At 52.0% G+C, this 18,013-nt stretch overlaps 1 protein-coding gene across 2 annotated transcripts in view; it reads right to left on the bottom strand.

The window, feature by feature from the left end:
- The window catches only part of LOC109890384 (guanine nucleotide-binding protein subunit alpha-11), a 42,332-nt gene that overhangs the window by 8,347 nt on the left and 15,972 nt on the right, over positions 1 to 18,013 (bottom strand). Inside the window, exons 2-4 of one of the 2 annotated variants that reach the window (XM_031824246.1) lie at positions 6,490 to 6,674; positions 6,176 to 6,330; positions 1,960 to 2,088 (exon numbers count right to left, since the gene is read on the bottom strand). In XM_031824246.1, coding sequence (XP_031680106.1) covers positions 1,960 to 2,088; positions 6,176 to 6,330; positions 6,490 to 6,674 — 469 coding nt within the window. Of the gene's footprint in view, positions 1 to 1,289; positions 1,419 to 1,959; positions 2,089 to 6,175; positions 6,331 to 6,489; positions 6,675 to 18,013 lie in introns of both variants that reach the window. The other variant, XM_031824245.1, reaches the window with a different exon arrangement.

The raw sequence follows: 18,013 nt of genomic DNA, 5'->3' as shown, positions 1-18,013 counted from the left end.
ATGTCAAGGTTTCTTCCTTCCGTTTCTCTTTGCCACTGTCCTCCTAGGTTGTCTTTTAGGTTTTGTTAAGCGTTCTTCTGTGTTAAACATTTCAAGTAGAAGTAAAGTTAAGTAATGTAAAATGTTAGTCTGTCTGATAAAGTTACATTATGTACCAGGAACTGATTCAGACCAGGTGAGACTTGTTCACCTCAGTGATCAGTGATCTTAATCAATGATTTAACATCCAGGGAAAAGGCAACCAGCAGTACTATGGTCTTCGAGGCCTAGATTTGCATAGTCCTGTCTTAGAATTAAACAGATTGGGTTTTTTTTCTCCGTTTTTCCAGAAGTGAATGTATGTGATTTAATTTGTGATGAAACGCCCTCCTGCTGTAGCATGGGGTACTGCAGTCCACAGAGACCAAGAGCCAATCAGAGCCCTGCAGGACCCCAGGCCCGAAATAACATCCTTCACTGGGAGAGAGAGAGAGGACGACCTCCTTTCCTCTGCCAGGATGAACAGAGGGGAGGAGAGGAGAAAGAGGGTGACCCATTTTAAAAAGACGGGCGCCAGAATGTAGGACTTTGGACTCACGAGGATGTGTGTGAGTGTATGAGTGGAAGAGGTTGGGTGTGTGTGTGTGTGTGTGTGTGTGTGTGTGTGTGTGTGTGTGTGTGTGAGAGAGAGAGAGAGAGAGAGAGAGATCAATGGTGGAGATCAAGCCTACAATAAAACACAGCTCTGTCCACTGCTGATTGAAGAGTTAGATGATAGTTATGGAACAACCAGAGCGTATGACATGCGAGATGTACACGCACACATCGGTATGCCCTGTCCAAATACTGATAAATGTATCCTTCCTTAATTTAAAGTAACCACTAATTAATGACATGACTGGATTGGTGAAAGCTTAATGTGGGACTCTCATTTTCACCGATGCTCTCATGCCAAAGCGGTGATTACTTTGAGAAAAGGAGGATGCATTTTAAGAAGTAATGGAGCAGGACCAAGGGATGATTCACTGGTTAACATGACTGCACAAGGGCACTGATGCTGATGCTAGCATCCCCTTCCCGAATGATGCATTTGCTAGGCTAAGGTTAGCACCTTAGCCTCTTCTACTTGAAAAGGATGCTTTTTCTAAGCTGACGTTAGTTGCGCCACCTGACTGATGCTTTTGCTAGGCTCATGTTAGCACGTTAGCATTGTCTACCTGAAAATGATGTATTTGCTAGGCTAATGTTAGTAACTCCACCTGACTATGATGTGTCTGCTAGGCTAAAGTTAGCACGCTAGCATTGTCTACCTGAAAATGATGCTTGACAAGTCGAAGGGGTACTCTATGATGCCGGTGGTGGGGATTCGCACCCTCAGAACATCTTGCTGTGTGGGCAGATAGTTGTTGTCTGAGATACGGTCCAGATCAGTTAGATAGCTACAAACCGAGGGAGAAAGAAAGAGAGACAGAAAGAGACAGACCACAGTCATATAAAGCACGGTAGACAGTAAGCATTACCGCCACCCCCCCCTACCAATCCAGAGAAGGTGGATCAGTCCAGTGTGGAAGGCTTGGGCGACCGTACCAAGTCTAGAACAGTAGTGTTGGTCCATATTAGGCTTCTACCACCACCCCGAGCCCCATACACAGAACCACTCACCCCCAAAAGCAACTCTGAGAACGGCCGTTTCAGGTCTTTACCTTCACAATAAAAGGCTTTAGTTTAGTTGTAGCCATTTTTGCATCAACACAACAAGCCATTTTGATTCTATTTCGCATCATTTCTAGTTTGGGGTTCTGCAACGATTGCATAACAGTTGGGTTGTCCTGAGTGGGCCCAGTCTCAGAGAGGTGCTATGTGGGGACCTGGGTGTGTGTGTGTGTCAGTGTGTTGCAGGACAGTGACATAGTGAGGAAGTCGGTGGCAGCAGCAGAGGCAGAGAAGGAGCAGTCCCTCGCTGCAGTACCGTGACGGTACCTGAAGATGCAGTTCTCCAGGTCAAACGGGTACTCTATGATTCCCGTGGTGGGGACCCGGACACGAAGCACATCCTGCTGAGTAGGAACATATCCCTCCGCGGTGACGCGGTCTATATCACTAAGGTAACTGAAGATACACACAGACACACAGTCTATCACTAAAGTAACTGGATGGCTGCACATACACACCAACATGCTGACCAGACTGCTCGTTTGTGCTCCATCACGTGCTTGTTGATTTTGTCCACCCACACCAGACGCGATCAGGACACGCAGGTTGAAATATCAAAACAAACTCTGAACCAACTATATTCATTTGGGGGACAGGTCGATAAGCATTATATAAACATCGGGTTGTTATTTGACCTGAAATGCACAAGGTCCTCTACTCCAACAATGAATCCACAGATAAAAGGGTAAACAGAGTTTGATTCTGGTAATCTCTCCTCCTTCAAGTTTCTTCTTCTCCCTTGACTTTATATGGCGGTTGGCAACCAACTTTAAGGTGCATTACCACCACCAACTGGACTGTGGACCTCAGTTCATCCTTCAATCGCCCACGTGGGTATATGCTCCTAAAAACCAATGAGGAGCTGGGAGAGGCGCTATTTTAGCGCCTGGCTAAGCAGACGCTCATTGACGCCAGCAAGCAGTGTGGGTGCAATCATTGACTAACATGTACAGTCGTTGCCAAAAGTTTTGAGAATGACACAAATATTAATTTCCACAAAGTTTGCTGCTTCAGTGTCTTTAGATATTTTGGTCAGATGTTACTATGGAAAACTGAAGTATAAGTACAAGCATTTCATAAGTCACAAAGGCTTTTATTGACAATTACATGAAGTTGATGCAGAGAGTCAATATTTGCAGTGTTGACCCTTCTTTTTCAAGACCTCTGCAATCCGCCCTGGCATTGCGGTCAATTAACTTCTGGGCCACATCCTGACTGATGGCAGCCCATTCTTGCATAATTAATGCTTGGACTTTGTCAGAATGTGTGGGTTTGTGTTTGTCCACCCGCCTCTTGAGGATTGACCACAAGTTCTCAATGGGATTAAGGTCCGGGGAGTATCCTGGCCATGGACCCAAAATACAGATATTTTGTTCCCCGGAGCCACTTAGTTATCACTTTTGCCTTATGGCAAGGTGCTCCATCATGCTGGAAAAGGCATTGTTCGTCACCACACTATTCCTGGATGGTTGGGAGAAGTTGCTCTCTGAGGATGTGTTGGAACCATTCTTTATTCATGGCTGTGTTCTTAGGCAAAATTGTGAGTGAGCCCACTCCCTTGGCTGAGAAGCAACCCCACACATGAATGGTCTCAGGATGCTTTACTGTTGGCATGACACAGGACTGATGGTAGCGCTCACCTTGTCTTCTCCGGACAAGCTTTTTTCCCCAGATGCCCCAAACAATCGGAAAGGGGATTCAGAGAAAATGACTTTACCCCAGTCCTCAGCAGGCCAATCCCTGTACCTTTTGCAGAATATCAGTCTGTCCCTGATGTTTTTTCTGGAGAGAAGCGGCTTCTTTGCTGCTCTTCTTGACACCAGGCCATCCTCCAAAAGTCTTCTCCTCACTGTGCGTGCAGATGCACTCACACCTGCCTGCTGCCATTCCTGAGCAAGCTCTGTATGGTGGTGCCCCAATCCCACAGCTGAATCAACTTTAGGAGACTGTCCTGGTGCTTGCTGGACTCTTGGGCGCCCTGAAACCTTCTTTACAACAATTGAACCACTCTCCTTGAAGTTCTTGATGATCCGATAAATGGTTGATTTAGGTGCAATCTACAGGCAGCAATATCCTTGCCTGTGAAGCCCTTTTTGTGCAAAGCAATGAGGATGGCACGTGTTTCCTTGCAGGTAACCATGGTTGACAGAGGAAGAACAATGATTCCAAGCACCATCCTCCTTTTCAGGCTTCCAGTCTGTTATTCAAACTCAATCAGCATGACCGGATCTCCAGCCTTGTCCTCGTCAACATTCACACCTGTGTTAACGAGAGAATCACTGACATGTCAGCTGGTCCTTTTGTGGCAGGGCTGAAATGCAGTGGAAATGTTTTTGGGGGATTCAATTCATCTGATCACTCTTCATAACATTCTAGAGTATATGCAAATTGCCATCATACAAACTGAGGCAGCAGACTTTGTGAAAATGTATATTTGTGTCATTCTCAAAACTTTTGGCCACGACTGTATGTGTACATTTATTTTGCAATGCTCGAAACGTGAGCACTGTGGTCAGCATGTAACAGACACACGCACATAAACACGCACACACACAAAGGGCAGAAGAGACTGATTAGCTGTAATACAACAGGGTTTTTGACAGGGGGCAGCGTTGGGAGCGATTCTTCAGCCCTGGTCCTGGAGATGCCCTGGGGTGTACAGGCGTTCGTTTTCCATCCCAGTCCAACTCAAACACCCCCATTTCAGCTTATCAAGGTCCTGACGTCCAATTAGCCGGGTGTCAGCAGAGATGGTGTCCTCTCATAACATTAACAGGCAACCAACCATGAATCAAAGACCAACATTACGCACACACACACGATTCACTATATTCTAAGGTTTGACTTGACTTAAATGTCAGCAATAGATTGTGTAAATGGTAAATGTGTGTGTAGTAGTCATTTTATTGAAGAATAAGTACTGGATAATTATTTCCAGAACCTTTAGAAGGTAAAGCAATGGTGTAAGTTCAATATTAGCTTTCAATTAGCTGAGTGTGAGGGGTGGAGAGAGGAGTGTATGAACTGTAGTGTGTGTGTGTGTGTGTGTGTGCAGTGCATTCAGAAAGTATTCAGACCCATTGATTTTTTCCACATTTTGTTACGTTACAGCCTTATTCTCAAATGGGGGAAAAATCCTCAATCAATCTACACACAACACCCCATAATGACAAAGCGAAAACAGGCTTTAAAAAAAACAGAAATACCTTATTTACATAAGTATTCAGACCCCCTTTGCTATGAGACTCAAAATTGAGCTCAGGAAAGTGTCGAGGCACAGATCTGGGGAAGGGTACCAACAAATGTCTGCAGCATTGAAGGTCCAAGAACACAGTGGCCTCCATCATTCTTGAATGGAAGAAGTTTGGAACCACCAACTCTTCCTAGAGCTGGCCACCTGGCCAAACTGAGTAATCGGGGGAGAAGAGCCTTGGTCAGGGAGGTGACCAAGAACCCAATGGTCACTCTGACAGAGCTATAGAGTTCCTCTGTGGAGATGGGAGAACCTTCCAGAAGGACACCATCTCTGCAGCACTCCACCAATCAGGCCTGTATGTTAAAGTGGCCAGACGGAAGCCACGCCTAAGTAAAAAGGCACATGACAGCCCACATGGAGTTTGCCAAAATGCACCTAAAGAACTCTCAGACCATGAGAAACAAGATTCTCTGGTCTGATGAAACCAAGATTGAACACTTTGGCCTATATGCCAAGCTTCACATCTGGAGGAAACCAGGTACTGCTCATCACCTGGCCAATACCATACATACAGTGAAGCATGGTGGTGGCAGCATCATGCTGTGGGGATGTTTTTATGCGGCAGGGACTAGGAGACTAGTAAGGATCAAGGGAAAGATGAACGGAGCAAAGTACAGAGAGATCCTTGAAGAAAACCTGCTCCAGAGGGCTCAGGACCTCAGACTGGGGCAAAGGTTCACCTTCCAACAGGATAACGACCCTAAGCACAGAGCCAAGAGTGTCCCGAAGACACATAGGATTGGCTTCGGGAAAAATCTCAATGTCCTCGAGTGGCCCAGCCAGAGCCCGGACTTGAACCTGATCGAACATCTCTGGAGAGACCTGAAAATATCTGTGCAGCGACGCTCCCCATCCAACCTGACAGAGCTTGAAAGGATCTGCAGAAAAGAATGGGGAGAAACTCCACATACAGGTGTACATTTGTATTTTAAAATAAGGCTGTAACGTAACTATAACGTGGGAAAAGTGAAGGGTCTGAATACTTTCCAAAAGCACTGTGTGTGTGTGTGAATGAGAGCCAGTCTCTCACTCTATTTCTATCCATCAGCTCTCTGGAGTGGTGGCAACCGGTCGAGAGGCACTGGAGTGAACCACACACACACACACACACACACAAAAACCCACGCGCAAAATGCCTTAACCCCAACACACACATCCAAGTGCGCTCACACCCACCCCTCCCCGACCCGAACAATCTCTTACACACAGAGACACACCAGGACATACTATTTAGTGGAGTCTGATAGCTGGTATTCCCTGCGTCTGTCGTAGGCCTCCTGTATCCCAGGGTCGGCCCACAGGGTCTTGATGGCGCTGATGTAGGGCTGGTCGAAACCACAGATCTTCTCTATGTCCACCTCCTTCACTAACATGGCATTAGACTGGGGAGGGAGGGGAAAAACAGACAGAGAGACAGATAGAAAGAGAGAGAGAAAGAGAGAGGAGGGAAGAGTGAGAGACTGTGGATGCGTTCTGACCAAGCTAATTCTGGTTGTGTGTAGAAGGTATTGGTTTTTTGTGATTGTGTTAGTACATCCTACCCGGTTCTGTTCGTATTTGAAGGGGATCTTGAGGTTCTCTGTGGCTTTGATCATAGACTGCATGGAGGTGAAGATGTTCTGGTACACCAGCCTGATGAAACCCCTCTTGTCCTCCTCTGTGTAGCCCGCCCCGTGGATGATCCTCATCTGCTTGATGAATGTACTCTTCCCACTCTCTCCTGTACCTGGTCACACACATAGAACACCCACTGTTAGCATCACTCTCTCCTGTACCTGAACAACCACTGTTAGAACCACTCTCTCCTGTACCTGAACAACCACTGTTAGAACCACTCTCTCCTGTACCTGAACAACCACTGTTAGAACCACTCTCTCCTGTACCTGGTCACACACATAGAACACACACTGTTAGCATCACTCTCTCCTGTACCTGGTCACACATACACACGGTTAGCATCACTCTATCCTGTACCTGGTCACACACACACACACGGTTAGCACCACTCTCTCCTGTACCTGGTCACACACATAGAACACACACTGTTAGCATCACTCTCTCCTGTACCTGGTCACACACACACACACTGTTAGCCCCACTCTCTCCTGTACCTGGTCACACACATAGAACACACACTGTTAGCATCACTCTCTCCTGTACCTGGTCACACACACACACACTGTTAGCCCCACTCTCTCCTGTACCTGGTCACACACACACACACACACTGTTAGCACCACTCTCTCCTGTACCTGGTCACACCACTCTCTCCTGTACCTGGTCACACACACACTGTTAGCACCACTCTCTCCTGTACCTGGTCACACACACACAGAACATCCACTGTTAGCCCCACTCTCTCCTGTACCTGGTCACACACACACAGAACACCCACTGTTAGCCCCACTCTCTCCTGTACCTGGTCACACACACACACACTGTTAGCATCACTCTCTCCTGTACCTGGTCACACACACACACTGTTAGCACCACTCTCTCATGTACCTGGTCACACACGTAGAACACACACTGTTAGCATCACTCTCTCCTGTACCTGGTCACACACACACACACTGTTAGAATCACTCTCTCCTGTACCTGGTCACACACACAGAACACCCACTGTTAGCCCCACTCTCTCCTGTACCAGGACACACACATAGAACAACCACTGTTAGAATCACTCTCTCCTGTACCTGGTCACACACTGTTAGCACCACTCTCTCATGTACCTGAAAACCCACTATTAGCCCCACTCTCTCCTGTACCTGGTCACACACACAGAACACCCACTGTTAGCCCCACTCTCTCCTGTACCTGGTCACACACATAGAACAACCACTGTTAGAATCACTCTCTCCTGTACCTGGTCACACACATAGAACAACCACTGTTAGCACCACTCTCTCATGTACCTGAAAACCCACTATTAGCACCACTCTCTCCTGTACCTGGTCACACACACACTGTTAGCCCCACTCTCTCCTGTACCTGGTCACACACATTGAACAACCACTGTTAGCACCACTCTCTCCTGTACCTGGTCACACACACACACTGTTAGCCCCACTCTCTCCTGTACCTGGTCACACACACACACTGTTAGCATCACTCTCTCCTGTACCTGGTCACACACACACACACTGTTAGCCCCACTCTCTCCTGTACCTGGTCACACACACACACTGTTAGCATCACTCTCTCCTGTACCTCGTCACACACACACACTGTTAGCACCACTCTCTCCTGTACCTCGTCACACACACACACTGTTAGCATCACTCCACCTGACTGTGCTGCTGCTCTAGTTTCAACTGTTCTGCCTTATTATTATTCGACCATGCTGGTCATTTATGAACATTGAACATCTTGACCATGTTCTGTTATAATCTCCACCCGGCACAGCCAGAAGAGGACTGGCCACCCCACATAGCCTGGTTCCTCTCTAGGTTTCTTCCTAGGTATTGGCCTTTCTAGGGAGTTTTTCCTAGCCACCGTGCTTCTCCACCTGCATTGCTTGCTGTTTGGGGTTTTAGGCTGGGTTTCTGTACAGCACTTTGAGATATCAGCTGATGTACGAAGGGCTATATAAATAAATTTGATTTGATTTGATTTGATTTGATCACTCTCTCATGTACCTGGTCACACACTGTTAGCCCCACTCTCTCATGTACCTGGTCACACACTGTTAGCCCCACTCTCTCATGTACCTGGTCACACACACACACACTGTTAGCCCCACTCTCTCCTGTACCTCGTCACACACACACTGTTAGCATCACTCTCTCCTGTACCTGGTCACACACACACACTGTTACCATCACTCTCTCCTGTACCTGGTCACACACATAGAACAACCACTGTTAGCCCCACTCTCTCATGTACCTGGTCACACACACACACACTGTTAGCCCCACTCTCTCATGTACCTGGTCACACACACACACACTGTTAGCATCACTCTCTCCTGTACCTGGTCACACACACACACTGTTAGCATCACTCTCTCCTGTACCTGGTCACACACACACACACACTGTTAGCCCCACTCTCTCCTGTACCTCGTCACACACTGTTAGCACCACTTTCTCCTGTACCTGGTCACACACTGTTAGCACCACTCTCTCCTGTACCTGGTCACACACTGTTAGCACCACTCTCTCCTGTACCTGGTCACACACTGTTAGCACCACTCTCTCCTGTACCTGGACACACACATAGAACAACCACTGTTAGCATCACTCTCTCCTGTACCTGGACACACACATAGAACAACCACTGTTAGCATCACTCTCTCCTGTACCTGGACACACACATAGAACAACCACTGTTAGCACCACTCTCTCCTGTACCTGGTCACACACACACACACACTGTTAGCCCCACTCTCTCCTGTACCTGGTCACACACTGTTAGCACCACTCTCTCCTGTACCTGGACACACACATAGAACAACCACTGTTAGCACCACTCTCTCCTGTACCTGGTCACACACACACACTGTTAGCATCACTCTCTCCTGTACCTGGTCACACACACACACTGTTAGCATCACTCTCTCCTGTACCTGGTCACACACACACACTGTTAGCACCACTCTCTCCTGTACCTGGTCACACACACACACTGTTAGCATCACTCTCTCCTGTACCTGGTCACACACACACACTGTTAGCATCACTCTCCCTGTACCTGGTCACACACACACACTGTTAGCCCCACTCTCTCCTGTACCTCGTCACACACTGTTAGCACCACTCTCTCCTGTACCTGGTCACACACTGTTTGCACCACTCTCTCCTGTACCTGGTCACACACTGTTAGCACCACTCTCTCCTGTACCTGGTCACACACTGTTAGCACCACTCTCTCCTGTACCTGGTCACATACTGTTAGCATCACTCTCTCCTGTACCTGGACACACACATAGAACAACCACTGTTAGCACCACTCTCTCCTGTACCTGGACACACACATAGAACAACCACTGTTAGCACCACTCTCTCCTGTACCTGGTCACACACATAGAACAACCACTGTTAGCACCACTCTCTCCTGTACCTGGTCACACACATAGAACAACCACTGTTAGCACCACTCTCTCCTGTACCTGGTCACACACATAGAACAACCACTGTTAGCACCACTCTCTCCTGTACCTGGTCACACACATAGAACAACCACTGTTAGCACCACTCTCTCCTGTACCTGGTCACACACATAGAACAACCACTGTTAGCACCACTCTCTCCTGTACCTGGTCACACACATAGAACAACCACTGTTAGCACCACTCTCTCCTGTACCTGGTCACACACATAGAACAACCACTGTTAGCACCACTCTCTCCTGTACCTGGACACACACATAGAACAACCACTGTTAGCACCACTCTCTCCTGTACCTGGTCACACACACCTACATTGAGCTCTAGAAGTACTTGTTTTGACTCTGTAGTTCAGCACTTTGGATTTGAAATGACACAATGACTACTAGGCTAAAGTGCAGACTGTCAACTTTGAGGGTATTTTCATCCATATTGTGTTAATTAACGGTTTAGAAATTACAACTATTTTTTGTACATAAGTTTCTCCCCCCATTTTAGGGGACCAAAAGTAAGTGGGACAAATTCACCTGTGTATTGAAGTAGTCAACATTTTTGCATTTGTTAGAGGCATAAATATCATACCCCTAAAACATGCCAATCTCCCCTGTTATTGTAATGGTGAGAGATTAGCATGTTTTAGGGGTATGATATTTATGCCTCTAACTTTCTCACTTATCATTATTCAAAATTCATTCAGGACCATCAGTAATCATGGTAGCATCCACATTTAATGTAGAAGAAACATTATTTATATCTAAAATAGTGACTCTAAAATGACACATTTTGTACCATTCATTTCTATTTGGCACAAAATAATCCGAAACACAAACAAAACAAACAGCAAATGCATCCGACACCCTGTGCTGTGCAACAGGTGCGCTAATTTAGCTGGATAGGTGTGTAAATGCTATTCATAAAATAACATTTAAAAAGTGTGTAAATTACATCAAACCTTCAATACATCACTGGAGAGGATAGTATACAAAGCCAGACAGAGTGAGACAGCGAGCGAGCCAGAGAGACAGCGAGCGAGCCAGAGACAGCGAGCGAGCCAGAGAGACAGCGAGCGAGCCAGAGACAGCGAGCGAGCCAGAGACAGCGAGCGAGCCAGAGAGAGAGACAGAGCGAGCGAGCCAGACAGAGCGAGACAGAGCGAGCGAGCCAGACAGAGCGAGACAGACAGAGAGTGAGCGGGCGAGACAGAGCGCAAGCGGGCAAGACAGAGAGCGAGCCAGAGAGCGAGACAGAGACAGAGAGCGAGCCAGAGAGCGAGCGGGCGAGACAGAGAGCGAGCGGGCGAGCCAGAGAGCGAGCGGGCGAGACAGAGAGCGAGCGGGCGAGACAGAGAGCGAGCGGGCGAGACAGAGAGCGAGCCAGAGAGCGAGCGGGCGAGACAGAGAGCGAGCCAGAGAGCGAGCGAGCGAGACAGACAGAGAGCGAGCCAGAGAGCGAGCGGGCGAGACAGAGAGCGAGCCAGAGAGCGAGCGGGCGAGACAGAGAGCGAGCCAGAGAGCGAGCGAGACAGAGAGCGAGCCAGAGAGCGAGCGGGCGAGACAGAGAACGAGCCAGAGAGCGAGCCAGAGAGCGAGCGGGCGAGACAGAGAGCGAGCCAGAGAGCGAGCGAGCGAGACAGAGAGCGAGCCAGAGAGCGAGCCAGAGACAGAGAGCGAGCCAGAGACAGCGAGCGAGCCAGACAGAGCGAGACAGACAGAGAGTGAGCGGGCGAGACAGAGCGCAAGCGGGCAAGACAGAGAGCGAGCCAGAGAGCGAGCGGGCGAGACAGAGAGCGAGCCAGAGAGCGAGCGGGCCAGACAGAGAGCGAGCCAGAGAGCGAGCGGGCGAGACAGAGAGCGAGCGGGCGAGACAGAGAGCGAGCCAGAGAGCGAGCGAGCGAGACAGAGAGCAAGCCAGAGAGCGAGCGAGCGAGCGAGACAGAGAGCGAGCGGGCGAGACAGAGAGCGAGCCAGAGAGCGAGCGAGCGAGACAGAGCGCGAGACAGACAGAGAGCGAGCCAGAGAGCGAGCGGGCGAGACAGAGAGCGAGCCAGAGAGCGAGCGGGCGAGACAGAGAGCGAGACAGAGAGCGAGCGAGCGAGACAGAGAGCGAGCCAGAGAGCGAGCGGGCGAGACAGAGAGCGAGCGGGCGAGACAGAGAGCGAGCCAGAGAGCGAGCGAGCGAGACAGAGAGCGAGCCAGAGAGCGAGCGGGCGAGACAGAGAGCGAGCCAGAGAGCGAGCGGGCGAGACAGAGAGCGAGCGGGCGAGCCAGAGAGAGAGCGAGCCAGAGAGCGAGCGGGCGAGACAGAGAGCGAGCGGGCGAGACAGAGAGCGAGCCAGAGAGCGAGCGGGCGAGACAGAGAGCGAGCGGGCGAGACAGAGAGCGAGCCAGAGAGCGAGCGAGCGAGACAGAGAGCAAGCCAGAGAGCGAGCGAGCGAGACAGAGAGCGAGCGGGCGAGACAGAGAGCGAGCGGGCGAGACAGAGAGCGAGCCAGAGAGCGAGCGAGACAGAGAGCGAGCCAGAGAGCAAGCCAGAGAGCGAGCGAGTGAGACAGAGAGCGAGCGGGCGAGACAGAGAGCGAGCCAGCGAGACAGAGAGCGAGCCAGCGAGACAGAGCGCGAGACAGACAGAGAGCGAGCCAGAGAGCGAGCGGGCGAGACAGAGAGCGAGCCAGAGAGCGAGCGGGCGAGACAGAGAGCGAGCCAGAGAGCGAGCGAGCGAGACAGAGAGCGAGCCAGAGAGCGAGCGGGCAAGACAGAGAGCGAGCCAGAGAGCGAGCGAGCGAGACAGAGAGCGAGCCAGAGAGCGAGCGAGACAGAGAGCGAGCCAGAGACAGCGAGCGAGCCAGAGACAGCGAGCGAGCCAGAGAGAGAGACAGAGCGAGCGAGCCAGACAGAGCGAGACAGACAGAGAGTGAGCGGGCGAGACAGAGCGCAAGCGGGCAAGACAGAGAGCGAGCCAGAGAGCGAGCGGGCGAGACAGAGAGCGAGCCAGAGAGCGAGCGGGCGAGACAGAGAGCGAGCCAGAGAGCGAGCGGGCGAGACAGAGAGCGAGCGGGCGAGCCAGAGAGCGAGCGGGCGAGACAGAGAGCGAGCGGGCGAGCCAGAGAGCGAGCGGGCGAGACAGAGAGCGAGCCAGAGAGCGAGCGGGCGAGACAGAGAGCGAGCGGGCGAGACAGAGAGCGAGCCAGAGAGCGAGCGAGCGAGACAGAGAGCGAGCGGGCGAGACAGAGAGCGAGCGGGCGAGACAGAGAGCGAGCCAGAGAGCGAGCGAGACAGAGAGCGAGCCAGAGAGCAAGCCAGAGAGCGAGCGAGTGAGACAGAGAGCGAGCTGGCGAGACAGAGAGCGAGCCAGCGAGACAGAGAGCGAGCCAGCGAGACAGAGCGCGAGCCAGAGAGCGAGCGGGCGAGACAGAGAGCGAGCCAGAGAGCGAGCGGGCGAGACAGAGAGCGAGCCAGAGAGCGAGCGGGCGAGACAGAGAGCGAGCCAGAGAGCGAGCGAGACAGAGAGCGAGCCAGAGAGCGAGCGGGCAAGACAGAGAGCGAGCCAGAGAGCGAGCGAGCGAGACAGAGAGCGAGCCAGAGAGCGAGCGAGACAGAGAGCGAGCCAGAGACAGCGAGCGAGCCAGAGACAGCGAGCGAGCCAGAGAGAGAGACAGAGCGAGCGAGCCAGACAGAGCGAGACAGACAGAGAGTGAGCGGGCGAGACAGAGCGCAAGCGGGCAAGACAGAGAGCGAGCCAGAGAGCGAGCGGGCGAGACAGAGAGCGAGCCAGAGAGCGAGCGGGCGAGACAGAGAGCGAGCCAGAGAGCGAGCGAGCGAGACAGAGAGCGAGCGGGCGAGACAGAGAGCGAGCGGGCGAGACAGAGAGCGAGCCAGAGAGCGAGCGAGACAGAGAGCGAGCCAGAGAGCAAGCCAGAGAGCGAGCGAGTGAGACAGAGAGCGAGCGGGCGAGACAGAGAGCGAGCCAGCGAGACAGAGAGCGAGCCAGCGAGACAGAGCGCGAGACAGACAGAGAGCGAGCCAGAGAGCGAGCGGGCGAGACAGAGAGCGAGCCAGAGAGCGAGCGGGCGAGACAGAGAGCGAGCCAGAGAGCGAGCGAGCGAGACAGAGAGCGAGCCAGAGAGCGAGCGGGCAAGACAGAGAGCGAGCCAGAGAGCGAGCGAGCGAGACAGAGAGCGAGCCAGAGAGCGAGCGAGACAGAGAGCGAGCCAGAGACAGCGAGCGAGCCAGAGACAGCGAGCGAGCCAGAGACAGCGAGCGAGCCAGAGAGAGAGACAGAGCGAGCGAGCCAGACAGAGCGAGACAGACAGAGAGTGAGCGGGCGAGACAGAGCGCAAGCGGGCAAGACAGAGAGCGAGCCAGAGAGCGAGCGGGCGAGACAGAGAGCGAGCCAGAGAGCGAGCGAGCGAGACAGAGAGCGAGCCAGAGAGCGAGCGGGCAAGACAGAGAGCGAGCCAGAGAGCGAGCGAGCGAGACAGAGAGCGAGCCAGAGAGCGAGCGAGACAGCGAGCGAGCCAGAGACAGCGAGCGAGCCAGAGACAGCGAGCGAGCCAGAGAGAGAGACAGAGCGAGCGAGCCAGACAGAGCGAGACAGACAGAGAGTGAGCGGGCGAGACAGAGCGCAAGCGGGCAAGACAGAGAGCGAGCCAGAGAGCGAGCGGGCGAGACAGAGAGCGAGCCAGAGAGCGAGCGGGCGAGACAGAGAGCGAGCCAGAGAGCGAGCGGGCGAGACAGAGAGCGAGCGGGCGAGCCAGAGAGCGAGCGGGCGAGACAGAGAGCGAGCGGGCGAGCCAGAGAGCAAGCGGGCGAGACAGAGAGCGAGCCAGAGAGCGAGCGGGCGAGACAGAGAGCGAGCGGGCGAGACAGAGAGCGAGCCAGAGAGCGAGCGGGCGAGACAGAGAGCGAGCCAGAGAGCGAGCGAGCGAGACAGAGAGCGAGCCAGAGAGCGAGCGAGCGAGACAGAGAGCGAGCCAGGGACAGCGAGCGAGCCAGAGACAGCGAGCGAGCCAGAGAGAGAGACAGAGCGAGCGAGCCAGACAGAGCGAGACAGACAGAGAGTGAGCGGGCGAGACAGAGCGCAAGCGGGCAAGACAGAGAGCGAGCCAGAGAGCGAGCGGGCGAGACAGAGAGCGAGCCAGAGAGCGAGCGGGCGAGACAGAGAGCGAGCGGGCGAGCCAGAGAGCGAGCGGGCGAGACAGAGAGCGAGCCAGAGAGCGAGCGGGCGAGACAGAGAGCGAGCGGGCGAGACAGAGAGCGAGCCAGAGAGCGAGCGAGCGAGACAGAGAGCAAGCCAGAGAGCGAGCGAGACAGAGAGCGAGCGGGCGAGACAGAGAGCGAGCCAGAGAGCGAGCGAGCGAGACAGAGCGCGAGACAGACAGAGAGCGAGCCAGAGAGCGAGCGGGCGAGCCAGAGAGCGAGCGGGCGAGACAGAGAGCGAGCGGGCGAGACAGAGAGCGAGCCAGAGAGCGAGCGAGCGAGACAGAGTGCGAGACAGACAGACAGCGAGACAGAGAGTGAGCGGGCGAGACAGAGAGCGAGCGAGACAGAGAGCGAGCCAGAGAGCGAGCGAGACAGAGAGCGAGCGAGACAGAGAGCGGGCGAGACAGAGAGCGGGCGAGACAGAGAGCGAGCGGGCGAGCCAGAGAGCGAGCGGGCGAGCCAGAGAGCGAGCGGGCGAGCCAGAGAGCGAGCGAGACAGAGAGCGAGCGGGCGAGACAGAGAGCAAGCGGGTGAGCCAGAGAACGAGCGGGCGAGCCAGAGAGCGAGCGGGTGAGCCAGAGAGCGAGCGGGTGAGCCAGAGAGCGAGCGGGTGAGCCAGAGAGCGAGCGGGTGAGAGAGAGCGAGCGGGCGAGCCAGAGAGCAAGCGGGTGAGCCAGAGAGCGAGCGGGCGAGCCAGAGAGCGAGCGGGCGAGAGAGAGCGAGCGGGCGAGATGGAGCGAGTGAGAGCTGTGAGTGCCAGGGTGAAGGGGAATCCAGTGAGATCCGTTTCAACAGTGTCGTTCTTTAACACAAACAGCTACGACAACAGCAGACAGCTTCCACCAGAAGGAACCAGATGATTGTCAGATCGCCACAGCCATGTCCTCCTCCTCAGACCGACACCCCCACCAGAACCACCCAAAGCACCATTCAACCCAGCCTGCACTGCAGTATCCATTCGCACAGTGGCTCGTTTCACCCCCATGGTCAACTACAAAGCATAGGACGGTTTGGGGTTTCTATGAAATCCTACTACTGTACGACCAACTAGTTAGACTCCCCTCACAGTTTCCATAAAATAGTACTTGCTCACTCCCACCTCATGAATGTAAAATCATTGGCTTGGTGTAGGCATGGGCTACAGGGAGTTTCCACTGACTTCACAGTCCTTCTTTCACCAGTCCTTTCCTTTCCAATCCATGAAGAGGAATGAATGAGTGCAATTCCGTGAGAAGAGTAACAATCGTAAACAGAGGAATGGGTTGAAATGAGGCTCCATCCAACCAATGACAAACACTGAACAACAAAAGAAAACACAACATGTCAAGTGTTGGTCCCATATTTCATGCGCTGAAATATCCCAGAAATGTTCCATACTCACAAAAACTCTCGCTCAAATTTTGTGCACAAATTTGTTTCCATCCCTGTTAGAGAGTTTTTTTCCTTTGCCAAAATAATCCATCCACCTGACAGGTGCGGCATATCAAGAAGCTGATTAAACATTAAACGGGTGCACCTTGTGCTGGGGACAATAAAAAAAGGCCCATCTATAACGTGAAGTTTTGTCACAACACAATGCCACAGATGTCTCAGGTTGAGGAGTGTGCAATTGGCATGCTGACTGCAGGAATATCCACCAGAGCTGTTGCCAGAATTGAATGTTGATTTCTCTACAAACATCGTTTTAGAGAATGCATTTCAAATTGATGGCAATTTGAATGCACAAAAATACAGTGACGAGATCCTGTGGACCACTGCGAGTCCCATTTTTTTTTAAGGTATCTGTTACCAACAGATGCACATCTGTATTCCAAGTCGTGAAATCCATAGATTAGGGCCTCTTTTATTTATTTTAATTGACTGAATTCCTAAAACTGTAACTCAGTAAAAATCAATGACATTTTTGCATGTTGCGTTTCTATTTTTGTTCCGTATATAATCCAGGGGAGGCAGGGGATTGGTTCAAACAAAACTGTCACATGACCTGACTGCCAGAAGTAGACCCTTGTCTTTCCAGCAGAAACTCGGGACCCAGCCATACCCTCATCTCCTTTAGCAAACACAAGCCTCTCCAGGGCCCAGCCAGACACCATGCACTACAAAACAGTACTGGCAACGGGTCTAATTGATTACACTAAACTGTTTATGGTCTCAGATATGTCAAAGGTTCTTTGTCCCAATACTACATCCATCTGTGAGTGAGATGGGGGGGGTATGGAAGACAATAACAGCCATATCATTGAGTGAGATTAAACAACTTGAGCCGCTTGTCTTTTAAAGGAGTGGTGTTCCCCTCCAGGCCTACAGGTCCATAATACCGCTGCTTCTCTGTTCTCCCTGGTAATTCATTGATTTATGTCACCAACTGTCCTCACCTGGGTCGTGTCTAGCACGCATGAGACGGAAAGAAGCGGCGAGGTACCATCCGAACTTGTCCAAATCAGAAATTCACTTTCTGATGCAGTGGTTTTATGAGAACTCACAACACACACATTTGGCAAAGTAACCGTTTTAGCTAGATTTACTTCAGCTAGCTGGCTAAACCCTCACTAGCCAAGGGGGCTGCTGGTAACCCATATTTCTCATATACCCTGAGGCAGGCTACCACCAGGCTACTGCCATGCCAATCCCTAAACAGAGATCTGCTATATCTGCAAACTGAAAGAGCTGGAGAAAGAAACACCAACACCTACATTCAAGGTTTGTGAAGAGCAGCCATATCTCGGTTGCCATGGAAACCCCCTCTTCTCTCCCCCTGCA

Source organism: Oncorhynchus kisutch, linkage group LG5 (genome assembly GCF_002021735.2).
Source record: "Oncorhynchus kisutch isolate 150728-3 linkage group LG5, Okis_V2, whole genome shotgun sequence".
NCBI classification, from domain to species: domain Eukaryota; kingdom Metazoa; phylum Chordata; class Actinopteri; order Salmoniformes; family Salmonidae; genus Oncorhynchus; species Oncorhynchus kisutch.
This window is presented reverse-complemented; position numbering and strand designations above follow the sequence as displayed.